Here is a 20,853-nt window from a genome sequence, read left to right as displayed (position 1 = left end):
ATGTTTCCCACTCATATTTCCATTAACTGAAATGTGTAGCAATTTCCATGACTATTTTATATTAATTTGGCCTTGATGAAAAAACCAAGACACTCCAGCCTCTAAATATGAATAATAAATACAAATTCTGAGAGTAATGCCAATAGCTTGAAATACATATCGTCCCAAATGCAAATAGCAATGTCTTCTATAGCTTCTGTTACATCTACCTATTACATCTTCATACTTTTTTCCCTTTTATGGTTTTTTTGCCTCTATCAGGTGTGTTAATTAAATTAACCACTATACAATTAATCTAAGTCAAGGAGTCTCTGCTAACTTTGCAGTATTTTGGAACTTCAGTAAATTGTCATGATTAACTTTTTTTAACTTTAAATCATAACCAAACTTCTCTTCCTAACCATGCTTATAAAACTAGCTGTAATTTTCTCCTTGTTTCTGTGACTTTTTTTATTTCCCCTCAGTGTTAGTACTGCAAGGGAATAAAAAGTTAATTTTCAGATGGCTGCTAGTAGTGATTATCTGTACATCCAGGTCACTTAATTTTGCACAGCCAGCAACATCCAATACCCAGCTTGATATTTTTTTGAGAGTCAACAGATTGATTTAAAAAGAAAGCAACAACGTTCTAGAATAACTAAAAACATAGCATGCTCCATTTTTCCATGTGTACTTATGTTTATGGCCTATGAGTTGGTTTGAACCTCAAGAATTGTATTGAAGTTTTCTTTTTTCCTTCCACTGTATGTTTAGTTGTTTATAATTATGTGAGCCACCTTTTTAAGATGAAAGTCTGACATATTTTTTCTTATGTACATTTAAGAAGATCAAAATCAGTCCTTCTTTTGCCCATTGGAGACAATGGTTATTATTTATGACAGAGAAGAATATATTTTGTGCTGAAACTGGACTCTGCTAAATTTGAGGCAATTTAACATATTAAGAATTTTTGTCTGTTCCTTTTTTTCATCACTTATTGCTCTCATAAAACAGAGCTGTGAAGACATACTATAGATTTGAATTTACTATCCTGCACTTGTAATGAAGTTTTGTTGCTAAGAAATATCGTGCCAGTTTTTCCTTCCAAAATTTTCTAAATTATCATTGTATTTCTGTGGAGGTGTACTGTGTCAAATGACATATAAGGAGCTTAAACACATTCTTGGAAAGTTTCCTTAAAAAAACAAAAACCCTCATTGCTTTCTAATTTTCACAAAGAAAACAATGAATGTTGTCACCTTATATATGTGCCTATGGACAAACCAATCTATTAATGGGGAAAGAATGCAGTTGAATTTCAAATATTTTTAGAAAACTAATCTTTATTTAAGTAATTACATTGACTATGTTATGTCTTTAAAAAAGTCTCCTTAGATGAAATCAAAGTTTTGTGCTTTTGATGTGTGTTTAGTATAATTTTTCACAAGACCTACTGCTCCTCAGTTTAAACTCAGAATGTACTATTATTATTAAAATAAAAATAACAACTGTGTTCTGTTCAAACCTCTCTTCTGGATGGCCCTGCTGCTGCTTTCACACTAAGTATTTTTAATCTTTTGCTTCTTCTGGTTTAGGCAGAGTTTTGTAGAAGTCTGTCAAGAAGATTTAATGTTTTCTGGGCAAATAAGGGTTATCCATCATGGAGATACCATCATGGCTCTGCACTTGACTATTTCCTCAGGAAAATACAATTCTCTTACAAAGGCTGCATCAACATTCTTGTATTTGGTTGTTTCAGGAACTGATATTTATCACTTCAGATTTTATGCTGGTTTCAATTTTTGATGACTATAGACTCACAGCATGCTAAAAGTGCAGGAGCTCATTTCCAAAGAAAACATCTATTGCAGTGCCATTGCAAGACAATCCAGTTCTTTTCCATCCTCTTCTACTTCACAGACTTGCAAACTTCCTTGATACATTTTATTGTTCCTTATCTCCTCTTGCAATACTTACAAAACCCTTTTGGTCTCCTACTTTCTAGTTTATACCAGCTGCAAATTTCTAATTCTCTTTCCCTGTACCAGCACTCAATTGACAGTAAAACTTCACCATCAAACTTCACCAGTGTCATTCAGATCCTTGAGCACCTCTTTATATGACTTTCTTCTTTGACTTGTTTTTAAGAAGAGAAACATTAAGCTCTATCACTTAGTTCAAAAGGAAGACTTCCATTATGTTTGGAGTTCCTTTCTAGTGTTCTGGTGCTGGTGGTAGAGCTGATTGCAGGGGATTTCCAATGCAGAATGAAGCTGCACGAGTGCAGGAGTCTGACTATCTCAGTTAAAGCATCAAAATCATTTGTTAACACAGAAGGATAGAAGGGTACAGCAAGGATAATGAAAACCTTCCAAGCATTCTGCAAAATACTTATACTTTGGTGCAATAAACCAGAGGAAAGAGGAAAGAAGAGGTATGCTGTAAGAAGCTCCCCAAACAAGAATCATAACAGGTAGCAGGAATATGTTAACTCTTCCTGTCTAGACAGTGAGTGAACTCTAATGAAGGCATTAGGTGCTACATGCTACTAACATCAGGTTTTCTCTCAAAATTTATCTTGTTTTCTGGTTAGACAAGTCATGGGTGTTGTTGGAATTCTGGTAGTAGAAATGCTTCCTGCTGCTTATTCTGTTTTTTTTTTTTTTTTTCACTTTCCTAAAACTGTATTACAGACCTTTGTAAGAAGATCTGTGAAACTCTCAGAGAGTAAATTTGCTGTGGAAAAATTATTTGTGGCTGCATAAATCCGTTGATGGTAGGCTATTGCAGGAGAGAGGGTAAGGAGCTCGTGCAATACACAACCTGTTGAAAACTGCTCTGCTGGAAGCTGGGAGAGACTTTTTTTGTTTGTTTTTCTTAGTGTTTTGGTCCAGATTTGTGAGCTTTGTGGCAGCAAAGACATGTTTGGTGATTCACAGGTGACATACTGCTTCTAATGGTGCCTTTACCAAGACTATTTACATATTTCTGTGTATGTGAATGCAGAAAGCTATAGATAATAACATTATAATGAAAGTGAATGTTCAGCAGGGTGAAGTGTGATAATTGGCCTTGTGTCTTTGCAGTTCATTGTAGGCTGGACAGTAAGTATAAGCATCAAGAAAAATGTCTGATACTTCAAAGAGGAGCTGTGCAAGGTCTCTCTGTGGGGTATTTGTGGTGAATTCTTAGATCATTGAAATCTATCCATTTGCTTGGCTTTACAAGAGAGAAAGCTGTTATCACTTTTTTTTTAATCCAGTGTAATAATGTGAGGAAAAAACTGCATTTAGTGTTACCTTGTCAGTGTGATCTCTTTGTGTCTGAATGTGCTGTTCAGTTCTGACCAGCTTTAAACCAGTGGGAATTTCAGTCTCACAGTTGATTCTTTCCAAGTGACACAATACTTGAAACAAGTATGGATTACAAAGAACACGTCACCTATCCTGGAGGAAAACTACAGTTTTTCAGCTCAATGGGGGAGGAGGGTTTATGATGTTCTGCACGTTCCCATTTATAAGCCTTACAGAGCTGTAAATTTCTGACTGATAAATTACACACTAAAGAGTCTAAGTCAAATGCAACTTACAAATTTGTACAACGTAATTTGTCAAATACAAATCACCAGTTCATAAATAGGAGCAAATAAAACATTCCATGATAAATTCAATGATGAAATATTTCCTTTTGGATAACAGAGAAAAAAAAGAGTATTATCCCCCTGTTTGTTGTGGATGTGCCTCACAGCTATCATGTCTTGCCCTGTGGTGCAGTCTCTTGCCCAAAGTACAGTGCTAAACATCAGTAGCAATGAATCTGTTTGGAACACAGGAAAACCTGTCTAATTTGTTACTACAGAGTGGTACTGGAATTCTAAACAAACTTACCTCGAAGAAAATAATATTATCAGCCCAAGAGTACCATTGTAAGAGACTGTTCATTTCTCAATACAATTACATTTCAAACATTAGAAACAAGGATAATCATAGACTGCATGGTGCCTGTAAGGAATCCTTTTGTGATGGAACTGGCATGTTAGTTGCTCCAGATTCCTATGTTGTATGGAATGGGATCCTGTATAGGATCAAAACAAGTTGGAGCTACAGCAGCTGGAGTGAAAGGCACTGCTGCAGCTTGTGAGGAGTTCCAGTTTCACAACTTTCATTTGAGAGATTGATTTCTCATCACAGCTGTTCTGTTATTGGACTCTCAGGTCCCATATTGGTATCTCTTCGCCTGTCTAATAGCTTTACAATGTTTGTAAAAAAATGCATCAGTTTTTGGAAGAAATGCAGTTTTCTTGGGCTCAGTGAAATGGTGGCTTACTTAATAAAATAACTCAATACTTCTGGTATATTTCCTGGTATTTTTTTGTAGCATTTGCTTGAGATCTCTTTATCTAACTTTCTGTATCTGATTTGAAATTTTCTGGATATTGTTAAAAGGCAAAAACATTTCACTTTAAATTTTAAACTAATGCCTATATTTAGTCTTGCCAGGCAAGAATTCCTCAGTTCTTTCTCTATTAAAGTAATCTTTTCCAGGTGTTTTTTTCTTTTCAGTAATTTTTCATTTTTATCTATTACTCTAGGAGTTGAATATAAGCACAAATTCATAGAATTAGTCTAAAACTGTAAATAGCTATGCATAAGGTTCGCTGTGTTACAAAAATCTCCTTTGAAGACAGTGACATTATTTCTGCCAATAAAATTGGGTATATTTATAATTGTTTGCGTGAAGATGCCTGTCATGCAGAAATGAATATGTATTAACTAGTATAATAATTTCATGCAACCGGGATAGTTAATTTTATATTTATTAAATTATTAATGGAGCAAGGGGTGTAACTACAGCTATAGAAACTGCAGCAAATAAAAACTCTTTGAATCAGGGAAGGGAAAGAAAGGAAGAGGGAAGCGAAGAAAAGGACTCCTCCTCATTTAAAAACCCTTAGTCTAAATATGCCACTAATTTTGGATAGTAAGAAGAACATACCACTAGAACAAAGGGCTGTGGTGGCTCCCACATCTCATGGATGATCTTTTGGCTTAGGTTAACTGCAAGTTATTTAGCTGAGTTAAAGACATTTGGTGAAGTTTTGAAGATTTCTAGTAATTCTTAGTTTCCCTGACCTTAAAATTTGTATGTTACTGAGTAAGTCTGCACAGGTTGAGTGATTATAGGGATACTGCCCAAAGTGCTGGCACTTAGTAAAGTTAAAACATTCATGTACCTGTAAAAGGGAGGTACCAAATTGTTCATATGTAATTATTAATAAAACTGTGCCTTTTCAATTTCAGAAGATTTTAAATATTATTTGGGTTTTACTAACAAAGATGACAGTAACTTTGAAGTTTAGGAAAATATTCTTGTATCTGGATAACAGCTATACTGCTGCTGAATGTGTATTATTTTGTTCATTTTTTTTTTTTGGTAGTCTTGTTAAACATGGGGATATGTGCTTGGATGTAGATGAATGCCCATGCTCATGGAAAGGAAAGGAATATTTTCCAGGTGACAAAGTAATTTCTTCCTGTCATACATGGTAAGTGGAGATATATTTAAATGATTGTTTCATTTTAGTTGTGCATTTGTAGGTTGACTTTTTTCCTTCATGTATTTTAATCATCAATTTCACAGAAGATTATGGTAAATAATTTACTTTATATTTACATTTCTTCAAAGAACTATTGAAATTGGTTTAGGGTTTGTTGTTTCAAAGAGCTTTACATAACAAAATAATAGTTATTTGGGATGTTCTTAGTTCTTAAAAATCTTGATTCAGAAAAAGAATTTTTTTTTTTTTGCTTTCACGGTTATAACAACTATTCCTAAAGTACAGGTAAAATCCCTTAAATATTACACTCGAGTGACATTTGTTAAAGCATTTTACTTACTCATTTTCACATTTAGCATTTAATCTGAGCAGAGACCAGAACATAACCCTGTGTCCATAAGTATACACCCAATATTAAGTTAAATTAAGGGGAGTACTGAGCAACATCGTGTCCTGAGCAAAGCAACAGAACAATTGGCTGCTTATTTTGTGTATGTGGAGAACTGATGAATCAATCAGCTTTAAAAAGAAGAATTCCAATAGGCAAAGGTTGATAGGACCATTAAAATACATGCAGGAACCTACTGCTTTTATTATCCAGTGTTGTAAATGCAGAATATACCCTACAGCTACACTACCCTGCCAAGTTTCCTTGAGCACCCTCAGTAGGATGTGTTTTACTGCCATTTCAATAAGTTTCACAGGACTGTGAAAATATATCCCACCTGCCTGATCCTGAAACAAGCTCATTTCTTGACAGTCCCTGCCTGTTTTCCTCTCTAAACTCAGGATGTTGCAAGCTGGCACTAAGCAGTGCCGTTTGTCTCACCAGAGCCTCAGAAAAATCAGCTGTACTGCCAAGCACCACGATGTTAGTGGTGTAGCCTCCAGATTCTCAGCAGAGCAGTTCCCTCCTTGTGTGCCCTTCTTGCAGCTTCCCAGGAGTGTTTAACTGGTGTCCCTTGGTGAGCTGCTGCTCCTGGCCAGCGTAGCTCAGGGTAGCCTAGCCCAGGGAAGGCTTGTCCAGTCAGCACCAGGCTCTGCCTTGTCTGGATGTTATGCCCCCTCCAGCCGTGTGCTGACTGCCTTCCTCTGCCTCTCGTCAGGTCCTCAGTAGCTGCTCTAGAAGAGATTTGTAGCCCTTTGGTCGACTGGTGAAGCGACTTACAAGCCATCTCCACTGGGCAGGCAGGTAAAGCGACCCGGGTTGTTCACCCCCTTGTTTCCAAAGCCCTCTCCATTTGGACCTGGTGTGGGATTGCTTGCATCAGAGAGAATTCATTTATCCCATTTAATCCTTGTGAGACTTCACCAAAGGCAGCAGCAGTGCAGGCAGAAGGACACTGGATACTTAGCCTTCTCTTTTTTGTTTCTTTTCCTGAGGCCAGGCTGTACAAATACCTGTACAAATCCTTGAGGTTTTCATGGCTTTTGTAGTCTTCCATGTCCAGAAGCAAGCACAGATTAAGTGATAATAGCTTTTTGGCAGTCAGTTGTCCACTAAAAGAGGGGAGTCTGCAACAAGCTCTGCTTCATACAAAGCATATACAATCACTGAGTCTGCTGCGTGTGTATGCAGGGGTGTATCTGATATGTTAAGGGAAATATGCAAAGCATGAGACTGCTTCTGTGCAAACAAACCCACTTAAGCACTCATAGAAATTGCCATACAGTAGGGTTTAGTGCACTGAATTAGTGTACGTTGATACTAAATATCTTTCTCATATCTGACATAGTACTAACAACATAAATATTAATCTGGTTTATCTACTGAATAGAAAAATGTCAAAATTTCTTTAGTTGGCAAAACTACTGGTGAAATGACAGGAACTTTCAACCCAAGCTCTGGAGTCTGACTGAACTGTGATTCTAGGTTTCCCAAGTTCTGTTTTCAGTGCAAGTGACTGAAACACTTAGCATGTAGTGGCAACATTAAACACAAGAGGTTCTAATGCTGAGGGTATCAATGCAGCAATTGGGTGAGGTGCTGTGCAAGGTAAGATGGGTGGTGCAGGTAGATGTGCTGGTTTGCTGTCATCATGCTGAGACCACTGAGAAACTGCTGGTCACTCTGTGGGCTGCTGAATTGGGCCTCCCAATGTATTCTTAAACAAATACGTCTTGGAAGTATGCTTTATAAAAAGCTATTTGAAATGTAGAAGATTCTGATAGCTCTGCTTTTCCAACTAGGGCTCTTTAGATTTTGATAACTAAATGCTAGTTGACTTAGTATAAAACAAGTCTGGTGCAGAGGACTTTAAAGACAGCGTGTACAGACAGTCCCTTCCGTCTGACTATAAACATGTTAAGACTCCTGAAAAAAGAAAGTGTGCAAAGGAACTCCCTACTCTTTACATGTTTAGAAATGTTTCTGCACAGGCCCTTAACAGATCAGCAGATGGAGAAGGATTTGAATACCCCAAGAGTGAAACTAAATCCTAATGTCTCAGGAGAGCATAAGAAGCAGCACCTAGTCTTCCAGTCCAAATATAATTTCTTCTGTTTGCCTCTCTCCATCAGCTTGATGAGATTCCTTCCTTAGGTACTGCTCTGAGGTGACTAGAGTTAGCTGTGGAAGTCCTACTGCTTTCTCCTTGTGCTTTGGTACAGCAAACACTTCTCACATATTGTACTTCTAACTTATTTTAGCCATATCCTGTGTGTATTTATATATTTTGTGATGCAAAACACAAGCAGTGGACCAAATCAGTGATGGGATAAGCAGAGTCTTGGAAAGTCTGGATAATGGCTCAGTGCTGGTGCATGTTCATTTGTAAAGGAACTGGAAGAAACCTGGTGCTACTAGTAGTTGGAGCTGCCTAGATTTTCTAGATATTTGTTCCCCTGTTGAAAACAGTGGTGTACTGACACTGTGATATAAATGTGAAGAAAAAGTTACACTGACAAAAATTCGTACTGAGAACAGCCTTCATACTGCTTGAAGCTTCAGTTTAGGAATTGCCAAGTTTTATAAATTTATTCAATATTTCCATAAATTGGGTCAAGATTTAGTTGTAAAATATACAGCATTCATTTAATGAGAAAATTAATTTTTTTTAAAGTAAACTTAGGCATGTATCACATGCTGTATTTAGTTGAAATTACGTTTATAAAGATGTGCTAAAGCCATGCCAGGGCACCAGCTTTGTTGTCTTTATCAGGAGAAGTTTAGGTGTCTGGGTAATTTAGGAATGTAAAAATAACATTTTAAAGATTGCTTGTGGATACAGGAAATTAAATTCTGTCCATTATGTATAAAACTTATGTCGTTTCTGAAAATGTTATTTTGATTGCAAGAGGGTGATTCAGAGAGGCATAATATCCAATGCTGCAAAGCCTCTTATGGAGCAAAGACAATTCAGCAAGGTCTGAACAGTCACGTAGTAGATGTGTGGTGAAAGCCCTTTGAAATTTAAGGTGGCCATAGACAAAACTTGAACTGTTCTGGAAGCTCCTAAACTGTTAGGCTAGGGTTTGGGGGTGATGATATGTAGTTAATATCCAGATGACATCTGGAAAAAAAGTAAATCCAACCACATGGATTCTTTTAATGCTACTGAAAATGTTCAGTAGCAAAATAATGCTACTGAAATGTTTCCTTTGTAATCCTGTGAAATTCTCATTTAGAGAATGCATGAAGACTGTAGTTAACAGGACATGTTACTTGTTGATTTTAAGATTCAGCTTGTATAGAAACAAATGGTCGGTAGAAAACTGGAAAAGAAGGTTTTGTCCTTGTGGCACATTATTGATGTGCCACTAGAGAATAAATGGTATTATGTTGAATTGGGGTTTGTTGGTTTTTCAATTGGGTTTTGTGGTTTGGTTTTTTTTTTTGTGTGTGTCTTGTTGTGGTTTCTATGTATTCTGGAGCCTTTAAATTTTAATGGAAGAGGAAACATAGATGGTATGAGTTCAATATGTACATTTTTTTCCCCAGAAGATCAATTGATGTATGCTGTTTCTAGCCAACATTTTGAAATGCTTTTGTCCACACTCCTCACACTTGCACAGCTTTGGTTTTTTTGCATCTCAGTGCAATAGCTTTAGTTGTTTGTCTGGGCTTGCAGTTGATATTACCTTTATTGGTCCTACATTTTTCAGCGTTTGCCAGCATGGATCATTTCAGTGCACCTTCCACCCTTGCCCATCCATGTGTACGGCGTATGGGGACCGACACTACAGGACCTTCGATGGACTCACTTTTGACTTCGTTGGAACTTGTAAGGTTTACCTAGTTAAGGTGAGACTTCTTTGTAAAGCCTCTCTAAAACGGTGTTTAAAACTACCTGGTAAAGTCTACCATTGTACTTATTTCCTCTATGTGCGTTTTATTGAGTCCTACGTCCTGTTTTTTTAATTTTTTATGTTGTTTAGATGTTGAATCATACATAACATAAACATACACTGAGGTTTCTGCTAACTGAACTATGTAACAACATGCACATTTATATTAGTATATTTAAAGTGCACCTCTTTTTTTTTCCTTCAGGGGGCTTCTTCAACCAGTCTTTCTGTCATTATTGAGAATATTGACTGCTTTAGTACTGGAATTATTTGCAGAAAAAACATTTTCATTAATGTTGGAAAATCTTTTCTGGTATTTGATGATGAAACTGGAAATCCAGTAAGTTTGTTTTTACTGCTGATCCAAATGTAGCATATGTACTTCTGTGGATGTTTTTTTCCTTTCATGACCAAAAACTTAACTGTGCCACTTTAGTAGCAGAGGTATAAATATCTTTACTGTGAATGCTGATCACATCAGGATCGTTTAATGGAAATTTTAAATAAAATCTTGTCTATATTTGACAAAACGGTTAGATAATTGTAGCTCTTTTGTTTAGATTTAATTCCTGTTTAGTAACTTAGGAGAAATACAGATGTTTTGAAGTCAGTGGGAGTTTTGCTAATAATTCCACTAGAACTAAGAATTTAGTCAAGTCTGGAATATATAGGAAGAATATTTCTATACAGCTAAAAAAACACCACCAAACTACAGCCCTTGCTATATCCTCCACAGCCTGGATTTTGTTTTTGTTTCCACTAAACTGAAAACTATGTTCTGTAAACATATAGTATTTTAGGAATTTTAATGCAAGTAATACTATTTACAGTTTATATACTGACTATACAAAGGAAATTTGAGGTATTGAGTAGTCAAACCAGGCATCTTAGTCCATGCTACAGATAAATTGCAATCTGGTTGTTTGTGGATAGAGAGAAAAATCCTCTATTTACATAAGATTGTAATCTATGGACATACTTAAATAATTCCTTATTTCCAGAGGCTGCTTCATGCATCTTTTTTACCTATATTAATCTTCAAAAAAAGCATGTGACTGAGACAGAATTACTTATAACTAAGTGAAAATCATAATCAGGAACCTTAACACTACTCATCTACCCCCCAGATGAACCACTGACATTTTAATCTTCACTCTGTTACCCATCCTGTAAATTTGATATAGAATCAATTCTTAAAATGGGAAAATCATAAAAATACAATACACATTCAAAATCCCGGTTCCTTTTGATTGAGCCCTTATCCCTCTGTGGCCTTCTGTCTGTTTTTGAATAGATCTGAGAACCACGTTGTTAATTTAATTTAGGTGTTTCATTTCCTGTCAAGTAAGCATTTTATGAAGACATTACTTCCATTATAAACTCTCTTGTTTTATTTTTAACAGAGCTTATCTAGTTATATAGATGGCCTACAAAAAATGCAGTTATGGAAAGCTGGATTTTTCACTGTTGTTCATTTTCCTGATGAACATATCACCATTCTTTGGGATCAGAGAACAACAGTTCATGTGCAGATGGGCCATCAGTGGCAGGTAGGTGGAAGTCAACACTATTGTTGCTATTTCTTTGAGGTATTTATGTAAATCTTGTTAAATACAACATAATTATTCAGAGAATAGACCATGCCAGAAATCAATTAAAGGATTCAGCTACCCTGTTAATGAAAATACTCATTCTCATTTATCTTTTTTAGTTACTCTTCTCTGTATAACTTCTGTAACAACAGAAACAAGTATCTTTGGGGCAAAGTTCTCCTTCAGTGCTCATTGCTTATGTGACTGAAGCAGGTGTTGTTTTGCTGAGGCGTAAAAGAAACCCACTTAACTGGCTAACAGCTCCCTTCTCTGAACAAAAGATCAGCTCCTTTCCCAAAGGCTTGGGGATACATAGTGGAAAGGGAATAATACTAATACTGGCAAAATGAAATGTTCTCCATAGCTTTATTACTACAAAAAACTAAACTGTTTTGACTGAAATTTGGCGAAAAAGGAATCAAAATGTGACAAATTTATAGTTAAACAGCTGAAGATACAAGTTTTGAAAATGTTTGTGACTGATAGTATTTTTTCATGTGAATGTACATTTTAATATATGTGTGTATATATAATTTTTTTCTCAGGGAGAATTGACAGGTTTATGTGGAAATTTTGATTTGAAGACAGTAAATGAACTGAGGACTCCAGATAATTTTGAATTAACAAACTCACAAGAGTTTGGAAACAGCTGGACAGCTGTAGAGGTACATAGTAAAAAGAATGTTTGTCAGTATATTTTTGCTAGTAGATTTTTTGCTTTTATATTATAAAATTCATCTAGAATGAAATCAGAATTCATTCCTGTAAATGCGAGTCAGACACCAATGCAAATGACAATATCTGTGGCTCTTACAGATGTCATAATCTGTTAAGGAAAAGAAAATAATCACCTTTTATTCCTACAGAATTCTATACTGTAGAGAAAAATGCTGAACAATATTCTGAATATTTTTTAAGACATATGAACAGTAAAGTAGTATTTTTAAAATTTTTTTTCCGTATAATGTAAGAATTGTGAGTTCACGTCAGACTGTGTTGCTGGTTAATCTGATCTTTCATAGCTGGGAAGCATTTAAATGTGCAAACATAACGGTAGGAAAAAAATCTTCCCGTATACTGAAAAGTTGAAAATTGAACTTTTTTTTTTAATGTAATGCCTAATGCTGTTTATAGAAATGTAGCTTCCCAGTAATTAGTGTAAAATAATGTGATTTCTGACACTCCTAATGCACATGGTCAGAGTGATCTTTGTTATTTGACTGTTCAAGTGTAAGGACTGCAGGCTGGGACTCTGTGGCACCTCTGATTAGACCTGTATGTACCTGTGTGGTTTTCTCTGCTTTCAGACCTGTGAAACATTTCTTCAAATTGTCTAATTTTCCTTTTCTTCTTCATTAGCATCACCTTTTAATTCTGTGCCTTACTCCTGCTTTAGTTGCATAAATGATGCATTTGTTTCACATTTTACATCTCCCTAAAAAATAAAAAGCCACAAAACTGTGCTTTGCCAGTTTGAACACAAACTGGTTATGAAGAAAGTTTCTCACCTTCGCTTTGCTTTCTGGTTTAGTGTGTTGACAGCTCCGACATTCGAAATCCATGCAGCTTGAATCCCCTAAGAGAGCCATTTGCCAAGAAGGAATGTGGGATACTGCTAAGTGAAGCATTTGAAGCTTGCCATCCAGTGGTGAGTTGTGGCCCTGTGTATAAACAAGTGAAAGTGAACATATCACTAGAGAGAAATGTTACTCTTCAACAGGAAGCACTTTGTAATCAATGCAGACAAAAATATACCCAATCTGTGACATTTTCTTTTTAATCACAAGCATTATTTGTGTAAGCATAACCACTTGCTTGCTTTTCATAAAGTATGTTATACAGCACACATATTTTTCATGCATGTATAAATGTATTAAATAGGCAGTGTCAGATGTGAAGAACTTATTCCTAGAAAATGCATTCAAATGTAAATCTATGTAGAACATGTAACATTTCAATAAGCAAATGAGCATTGACAGTTTTCTTTGAAATTTTGTCACTTAAGACACGACTTGGAAATACTGTAAGGGAGAAATCACAACTTTTTGTGTGAAATTGTCTGATAATATGAAGAGAATATGAACCACTCACAAGAAAAGAAGAGTTTTCCATCTACTTTGTTTTCTTACATTTTATGTGCATCTGACTTTAACATCTGAGTTTTACTGATTGGTAAATAATCAGTAAATCTAAAAAAATCTATAAATAATCAGTATATCTGAAAAAAAAACTAAATCAATTTAGTGTGTTATTTCATAAGGTTTTCTGCAGTTTATTAGGGCTTAAATATTACAAAGTTATACAAACACAAGTTCTCATCAATATCTTAGCATGTCTGTTCTTAATGGGTCATTGATTTTATTGTGTTACTAAGCTGGACAAGATTTTTTGGGTGTGCTAATGAACATTTTTTCTCATTTTACAGAAGCATTGAAAGTGAAATCTTTACTATTTCAAGGTTTGATACATTGCCTTTGGAAAGAGCCATAGCTTTGTATCGAGGTATTGGTTGGCAGTGTCTGCAGGAGTATTTTTCATAAGTGATATTTTCGTTTCCAGATTGACGTCACCTGGTTTTACTCCAACTGCTTGACAGATACTTGTGGTTGTAACCAAGGTGGTGACTGTGAGTGTTTCTGTACAAGTGTGTCAGCATATGCCCATCAGTGCTGCCAGCAAGGAGTTGCTGTAGACTGGAGGTCTCCTAGAGTGTGTCGTAAGTTTGTTTAACCAGCATTGCAAAGGGCTACATTCACGAGAGCCAGACCTGAAAAATCAGTCTCACCAGGTTACCTAGAATTGAATCTAAGCCTCACTGGTAGGAAGATGAGTTGGTGCCTCTCGTTCTGATCACATTTTGGTCTAGCTGGATTACATGCTTTTTCCATGTTTGTGAGTGGTACTTTTCTACTTTTAATTCCCTATCCTATGGTGTGAAAGGAAAGGTTGTGGGAAGTCTTTATCAGGATATAGCATGCATCCCTCAAACCAAAGGTGAATAGTTAACAGCTCAAGTAATTTCCACCTTCAGGAGGACTTTACTTCTTAATAAGGTCTAGGAAACATGGGTGCCTTATTAAAGCCTCCACAGCAAGTGTGAAACATAAAGGTCTTCTGAAGGAAAACAAGTAGGTTTTTAAGCAGGGCACAGTCATGAACTTAGTATCCCTCTCCAGAAATTATTAGAATTTATAAAAAATATCTAAGTCCACTTTCTATGGCACCTAGTGGAAATGTCCAACCAGCAGGAGGCTGTCATTTCCCCAAAGATGTGATAAAAAAACGGGGAGATGCAAAGAATGGAAGGAAACAAGCGTTTTTCTGGCTTTGCAGTTGCTCAGAGGCAGTGTGCAGCTTGCCCAGGGTGACACAGCAAACTGGCCACAGAGTGAGGGGGTTACACTTAACTTTTGATAGAAAATATAAGTATGTTTTAATGTGAGCATGGAAAGACGGTGAAGCTCAGCCATAGCCACTAGAGGTCACAAAAAGACAGCTGTAGGTATTTAAACACGGCATTTCCTGTGAGGAAGCAATGCTTTCATTAAATCTGTGCAGTTTAAGTTAATATTTTATCTAAAGCAGTACAGTAAATACTAAGCAATAATTTTTTTAATAAATGTTTGTGCATGATCAAATTTGGCCAAACATTTGGCTCACATCTTAATCGTAAAGGGGAACAGAAAACCTTTTTATCTGTAGAATGCCTGTAACTGTATTTTTTCTTTTTTTTTCTTTTTTTTTTTTTTTAGCTTATGATTGTGAATATTTCAACAAAGGTAAGTCCTAAAGGAAGTGACAAAATTTCAATAGAATCTTGGTGTTTTAATTTAAGTCCTAGAATCTCTCATGAAAATAATTGCATTAATGAAAACATTTGTGAATGATATGTTTAACTAGCCAAGATTCTGTTTTACTCTTTCATTTTGCTTTTTCAAAGACTTTGAATTTCATATTTTTTTTATTCCTGGACCTTTCCCAAGAACATGTCTAACTAATTTTGTTTGCAGTTGTGGATAATGATTAGACAATTAAATCGTTAACTAGTTAATAGAATATCAACAAAAAAGTGCTAGTGGCACTACTTGCTTAAGGTGCAGTGCTGTTCAAAGCTGAACAGACCCTGGCAGCTCTGTTAAATCACTCATGGTTTCCTGTGCAGGCTCCAGGGGGAGGTAGCTGTTAAGCAATGACAACTTTGCATCCCCAATGGGAAATAACCCTCCATTTAGGTCTGCCTGACCTAGCCTTAAGTTCCTGAGCAGCCAGCATTGCTCCTGCATTAGTGTGTGTCAGTGAGGGCTGCAAACCTTGTACAAGGTGCTAGAGCATACCTTGAACCTGCACTGGGTGCTGTAGTGCTGTGATAGCCCTGGAATCCATATTCAGACTATTTTCGAGTTACCCTGTGAGTGTGTGCACGGTTAGATGTAGCACACAAGCCAGCCTGATGTGAGGAAGGGTCAAGGCTCCTGCTATTTATGCTGTAACTCTTTTTATCAAGCTCATGTGGAAGCCTGTCTATCCACATGGTGTGGGGTATTTTGGTCTTCTGTTGGATATTGCAGCAGCTCACTCCTGAAAAGGTCTCGGAAAGGGACCAAGTTTAAATTAGGAAAGGCTTGTGCACTGTACCAGGCCCAAGCAATATGGCCAAGAAATTTGTGTTCTCTCATGGACTGGCTCCTGAAAAGATTTTGAGTTGGTCAAATCACTAATGCATGTGAATTTTATCTAAATCACTGTTTAAGATTTTAAATTAATTTAAATAAAGGATCGTTGAAAATAAGAGGTAATTGAAGTTTTTAAGTTTTCTTGTTTGTTTCGTAAAAGAAACATGGTCTGATATTAACCAATCTTAGCACAGTTATAACAGACTGAAAGTGCAGTGCCTCTAACATCTGTGCTAATAGTGAAACTAGATAACAAGACATGCTTTTAAGGTGTGTTACTAGCTTTATTTGTGACTGAATTCTCACTGACAGAAATCAGTGGAAATAGTGGAGATTTGTTAATGTGACCAGCATTGCAATAAACGTGGCTATTGTATACTTCTTACTTTGTAGTTTTGTATTGTTTGCTAATCCAGCTCATCAGTATTCAATATATATCCAGTATAAGATGTTTCAGAGCTGTCATAGGGGGGAAAAAGTCATCTTCATGCTGAAGGTTTTCTTGTCTACGTAACTTACAGTAGGATGACCCACAATTACTTAGTTTTGGAGACAGGAAGGTTAAGAAATTGTCTTAGACCAGAAAGAGGTTTTCTCCATGTAATTTTGTAGTGAATCCAGAGTGAAATAGTTCCAGTCCTACTAGAAGCAGAAGCATTCTTTGGTCAAGAGAAACCTTCAGCTGGTTGCTATGCTCTCTCAAGTTTTGCTATGCTCTGCCAAGCTTTGGATGGGACTGAGATAGGAGTCCCATCCAACATATATGGATATTTCCAGGGCACTGAGTGTTTTAAGTAGTAATTTTTAAAATGTTTTTTTTCCAACTCCCTGCACTCATGGTAAAAAGGTGTCATTGTACATGTTTAGGTGGGCATGGATTTGTGTCCTAATTGGCTACCTTTTCATGTGGTTAGAATGTAAAGTTCTAGTTGTAATGCCACTTCCTTAGGATTTCAAAACTTTGTATAAATTTTAAGATTATGGAGAGCCACAGTGTGAGGGCAGGCTGCAAACTGCAGTCCACACTTTTAGCCCATTGGAACAGATTTTAAGGGTCAGATTTTGGCCTGATTTTGACAAGAGAGCTTAACAAAAATAGTTTTGAACATTTAAAAATAAACTGAAATATTTTTCTGCAGTGAAGTTGGATCTAAATGAGAAGGTGTGGCATTTTAAGATTTGTGAAATTATAATTTTACATGCTTTTGGCTTTTTTTACTTACAGATAAAATATTGCCATTCTTTGCTTATGATGCTGTTTTCTTCCTGTCTTACTTCACACTAGTTGTTTGTATCCTTGCTGTTCAAGGAGTTTTTTGATGCTTGTTGACAAAAAAATTTTCTTCCCTGCAAAATGGCTCGTGCTTTGGACATTAATAAAATCGGTTTTAAAGAAGGGTGAGATGTGTATAATCAGTTCAACCCTACAAATAAGCAGTCTAGAAGGATCCTAGGGTGGTCTACAGATGACACACTGTTTACTTCTAAATCAAATAACCAAGGGGTCAGCTAACTTTATTAAAGTGACTGTGAAACCAAAGCAGATGAGAGGGAGGAAAAGGAAAAGCTAATAGTAAATCTTTAAAATTGAATATAGGTATTCTTGACCATTTTCAGAACAGGTATTTTCTGAAAGGGTTTGTTTTGGTTGTCATTATAGTTTAATGCATGGCACCTAGATCTGTTTTCAGAGTGGTGAGATGTGTTTTTCTTTACGTGCTCTGACCTAATTTTAGTTTAGAGCACAAGAATTTGTGATACTTGACCTGAAAGATAATTCTGATTTTTTTCCTCCACAGGTCTGGGAAAAGGCCCGTACAAACTGGTCAGTTATTTGGATGGAAAGTTTGTAATGGCGGTGAAATTGGCTGATGGTGTTGTTTTCCCAGTGAAAGAAGATGACATTGTTCCTGGACATGTAGTGAGCTTTATGCTGACTTCAGGACTTTATAAACCCAAAGCACATGGTAAAGTCACAATAACCTAGCATCTTAAATTAAGACAGAGCAACCTTTGTCCTTGAATACGAGCCTGTGTTTAAGAGTAGAGCTGGGTCAAAAAAAATCTTTATCAGTTAGCTGAATATGCACTTTAATGTGTGATAGAATTTCCTTTGGTTGGTTTTAGTTAGATTGGAGATTTGTAAGCAGTTGAAAAGCAAGTGCCTCATCACACCTCAGCCTTGAGAAGCACCGAACTGGTAATGCAGCCCAGTGCTCCATATGTGTTTGTGTTGCTCTCTTCACCTCTCCTCTGGCAGAAGTGGGAAAGAATGTGAGAGAAATGTTGCCACAAAAGTGCTCCCCACTTACCTCGCTCTGCCACCTTCTCTCATTGTCTGCCCACATGCACAGAGATGCTCTTTGGCACTAACTGAGCTCTCCAAGGGTGGGTGCCTCCCAGTTTCTCCTGCAGATCCCAACTTAAGTTTGCTCTGAAGGAACATGTGGCTTCTTCAGCAGATGAAAGATGTCTTACACACCTTCAGACAAGTGGAGAAAGCTTACAAGAGTATATCCAGCATTTGTGATGTTAATTAAATGCTAAAGTTGTCTGCATACACAACTTTAATGCCCACAGAGCAGAGCACTTGGGTATCAATAGAGTTTTACTGACCAGAGTCCCCTGATAAGCTCTTTGACAGCCTGAAGGTGGCTGTCTTTGTGTAATCAAAGGAGGGATATGGGTCCCTTGAAAAAATGATAAGCATTTGATTACTAATACTGCTGTCTGTAGAACTGACACAAGAGCTCATGTAACAGAATATCTAGGAGCAGATTTCTTTTATTAGTCATAGTTTTGAGGCACTTGTACATTTCATTCAATTTATGTTTGGAAAGGGAAGGTCAATCCTACTGTTCTATTCCCCTATAAAAATCTCTTGCTCAGAATTTAACCTGGTGAATAGAATTTGTGCCTTATAGTCCAGTTTGAGCAAATGGCATTTCATCATTTGCTCATGAAGAATTTAACCAATCAATATGATGTATCATTTATGGACATTCTTGATTCTTTGGTACCTCAGCAATATGGATGTCTTACCAGTTTCAGGCAATTCCTAGATAATGGAGAGTTTGGGGTATTAATGCACTGATTGGCTATACAGCAGGTGTTAAAAATAACACTGACTGTCCATTGTTTCTTATTAAAGAGCTTCTTGCTACAGACAATCCATAAAAAGGCATTCACTAGTACTGCTAGGTTTTTCAGATTAATTGCAGCTTTTATGCTCAGATAACAAGGTGGTCTTCCAGAAGTGTTATACCACAATGTGATAATATATCCTTTTAATAGAGATCATTTGTTTTCTATGCCTTTTTTTTTTCTTAAGAAATGTTACCCAATCCTGGAGGGTTAGTTGATTTTACAGTAGATTAAGGGCTGTTTTCAAGAGAATAGCAGTTTACAGCAAAACAGAATGAAGTAATTCTGTGAGCAACAAATGCCTGTAACAGGCTCAAGATCTTTTGCCCTGCCATTGATTGTACAGAGGCTGCTTGAAATCAGCAATACTGCAGGGTAAGGTATCATGAGAGAACATTTGCCAGAAAAAAGACTTTGCCGTAATGTTCTTAGAGGGAGAGCTAGAGAGCTGAATGCAAAATACACTTCTTAAATTTATTTTTAATGAAAGGCTGAGCTTTTAAGCTATCAATTCCTGATGGCAAATGTTACTTTTAAAGCTAGTTAGATGGAGTTAAAGTTTTTATTAAATAAATGGCTTAGTAAAGACTGTAAATTAAGCTCTGCTTGACTGCAAGGCTATATTCCTTTATCCTGGTGTGGGCAAATGTCTTAATCTCTTTGTATTACTGTTGGAATCTGTAGAGTATTTAGAAAACGAAATAACCATCGCAATCTAGCACTCTGCTATCCATTCATAGTGTACTTTCTTAGAAGATTCAGGCTGTTTTCATTGGTAAGGCCAAAGTCAGTTTTCATTCCTCATGCTACTAGTATCAATAATGGCACATCAGAATGAATTTAGTTTATTAAGCATGGATCAGCAAATAATGCGTTTTCTGTGTTTTGGTTTTTTTTTCAGATTCCAACTTGATTTCATTTGAAACAGCTGAGAGACCAAACTATTTTCTTCAGCTGGTCTCCAATAATACCCTTGTTCTTTCTAAATGGAAAAAATCAGAAGAGTTTCACAACAGATCTACATTTGTCATTCACAAAAATACATGGCTTTCGGGATACAGTTCCTTTGAGTCATTTGCAAAACCAGGATACTTCATCCACGTTTCGCCCTTGTCAGTTGACCTTTTGAAGTACCATCATTCGGAGGAGTTCAGACTGTCAACCCTTTTTAAACTTGTAGGTGGGTAATTATAATGGAATTTTAAGAATGGTGGTTTTCTGCCTATGCAAATATAGGATAAATGGCATTGTTATTTTCAGAGATTATTAGATAGCTTACTTCTCCCCTACATCACTGGGAGCTGTGGATACCCTGGGATACACAGGCTCCAAATGTTTTTCCCTGAGCATTGTAGTGAAGATGAGATTCTGTTTTCTTGTGAAAAGCCATTAAATATCTTGACATACAATTTTATTTGCCAAATGGGTTTGAAAATACATTCCTAGTGTACAGTTTCTGGGCAATGCTTGCTATGTAGGTGGTAAGAAAATTCTTTAGGAGTAGAACATTCATAAATAATGCTCATAAATAATGGATTCATGAAGGGAATAAAAAAGAATTGAATGGATTTATAAAAGTTAAGGTCTGTGGACAACATTTTCTCTCCTTTTCCTTTGTCTG

General features: G+C 36.4%; 1 protein-coding gene across 1 annotated transcript in view; it reads left to right on the top strand.

Annotated features, from left to right (window-relative positions):
- OTOG (otogelin) overlaps positions 1-20,853 on the top strand; it is a 93,625-nt gene that overhangs the window by 36,235 nt on the left and 36,537 nt on the right. Inside the window, exons 24-33 of the mRNA XM_085062962.1 lie at positions 5,417-5,524; positions 9,641-9,779; positions 10,029-10,163; positions 11,227-11,373; positions 11,961-12,080; positions 12,947-13,063; positions 13,975-14,131; positions 15,168-15,194; positions 17,888-18,055; positions 20,134-20,412. Of these exons, the coding sequence (XP_084919088.1) occupies positions 5,417-5,524; positions 9,641-9,779; positions 10,029-10,163; positions 11,227-11,373; positions 11,961-12,080; positions 12,947-13,063; positions 13,975-14,131; positions 15,168-15,194; positions 17,888-18,055; positions 20,134-20,412 (1,397 nt within the window). The remainder of the gene's footprint in view (positions 1-5,416; positions 5,525-9,640; positions 9,780-10,028; positions 10,164-11,226; positions 11,374-11,960; positions 12,081-12,946; positions 13,064-13,974; positions 14,132-15,167; positions 15,195-17,887; positions 18,056-20,133; positions 20,413-20,853) is intronic.

The sequence above is a fragment of the Lichenostomus cassidix genome, chromosome 5, assembly GCF_008360975.1.
Source record: "Lichenostomus cassidix isolate B80296 chromosome 5, HeHo_3.0, whole genome shotgun sequence".
In the NCBI taxonomy this organism is placed as follows: Eukaryota; Metazoa; Chordata; class Aves; order Passeriformes; family Meliphagidae; genus Lichenostomus; species Lichenostomus cassidix.
Note: the sequence above shows the minus strand (reverse complement) of the source record. Positions and strands in the feature narration are given on the sequence as shown.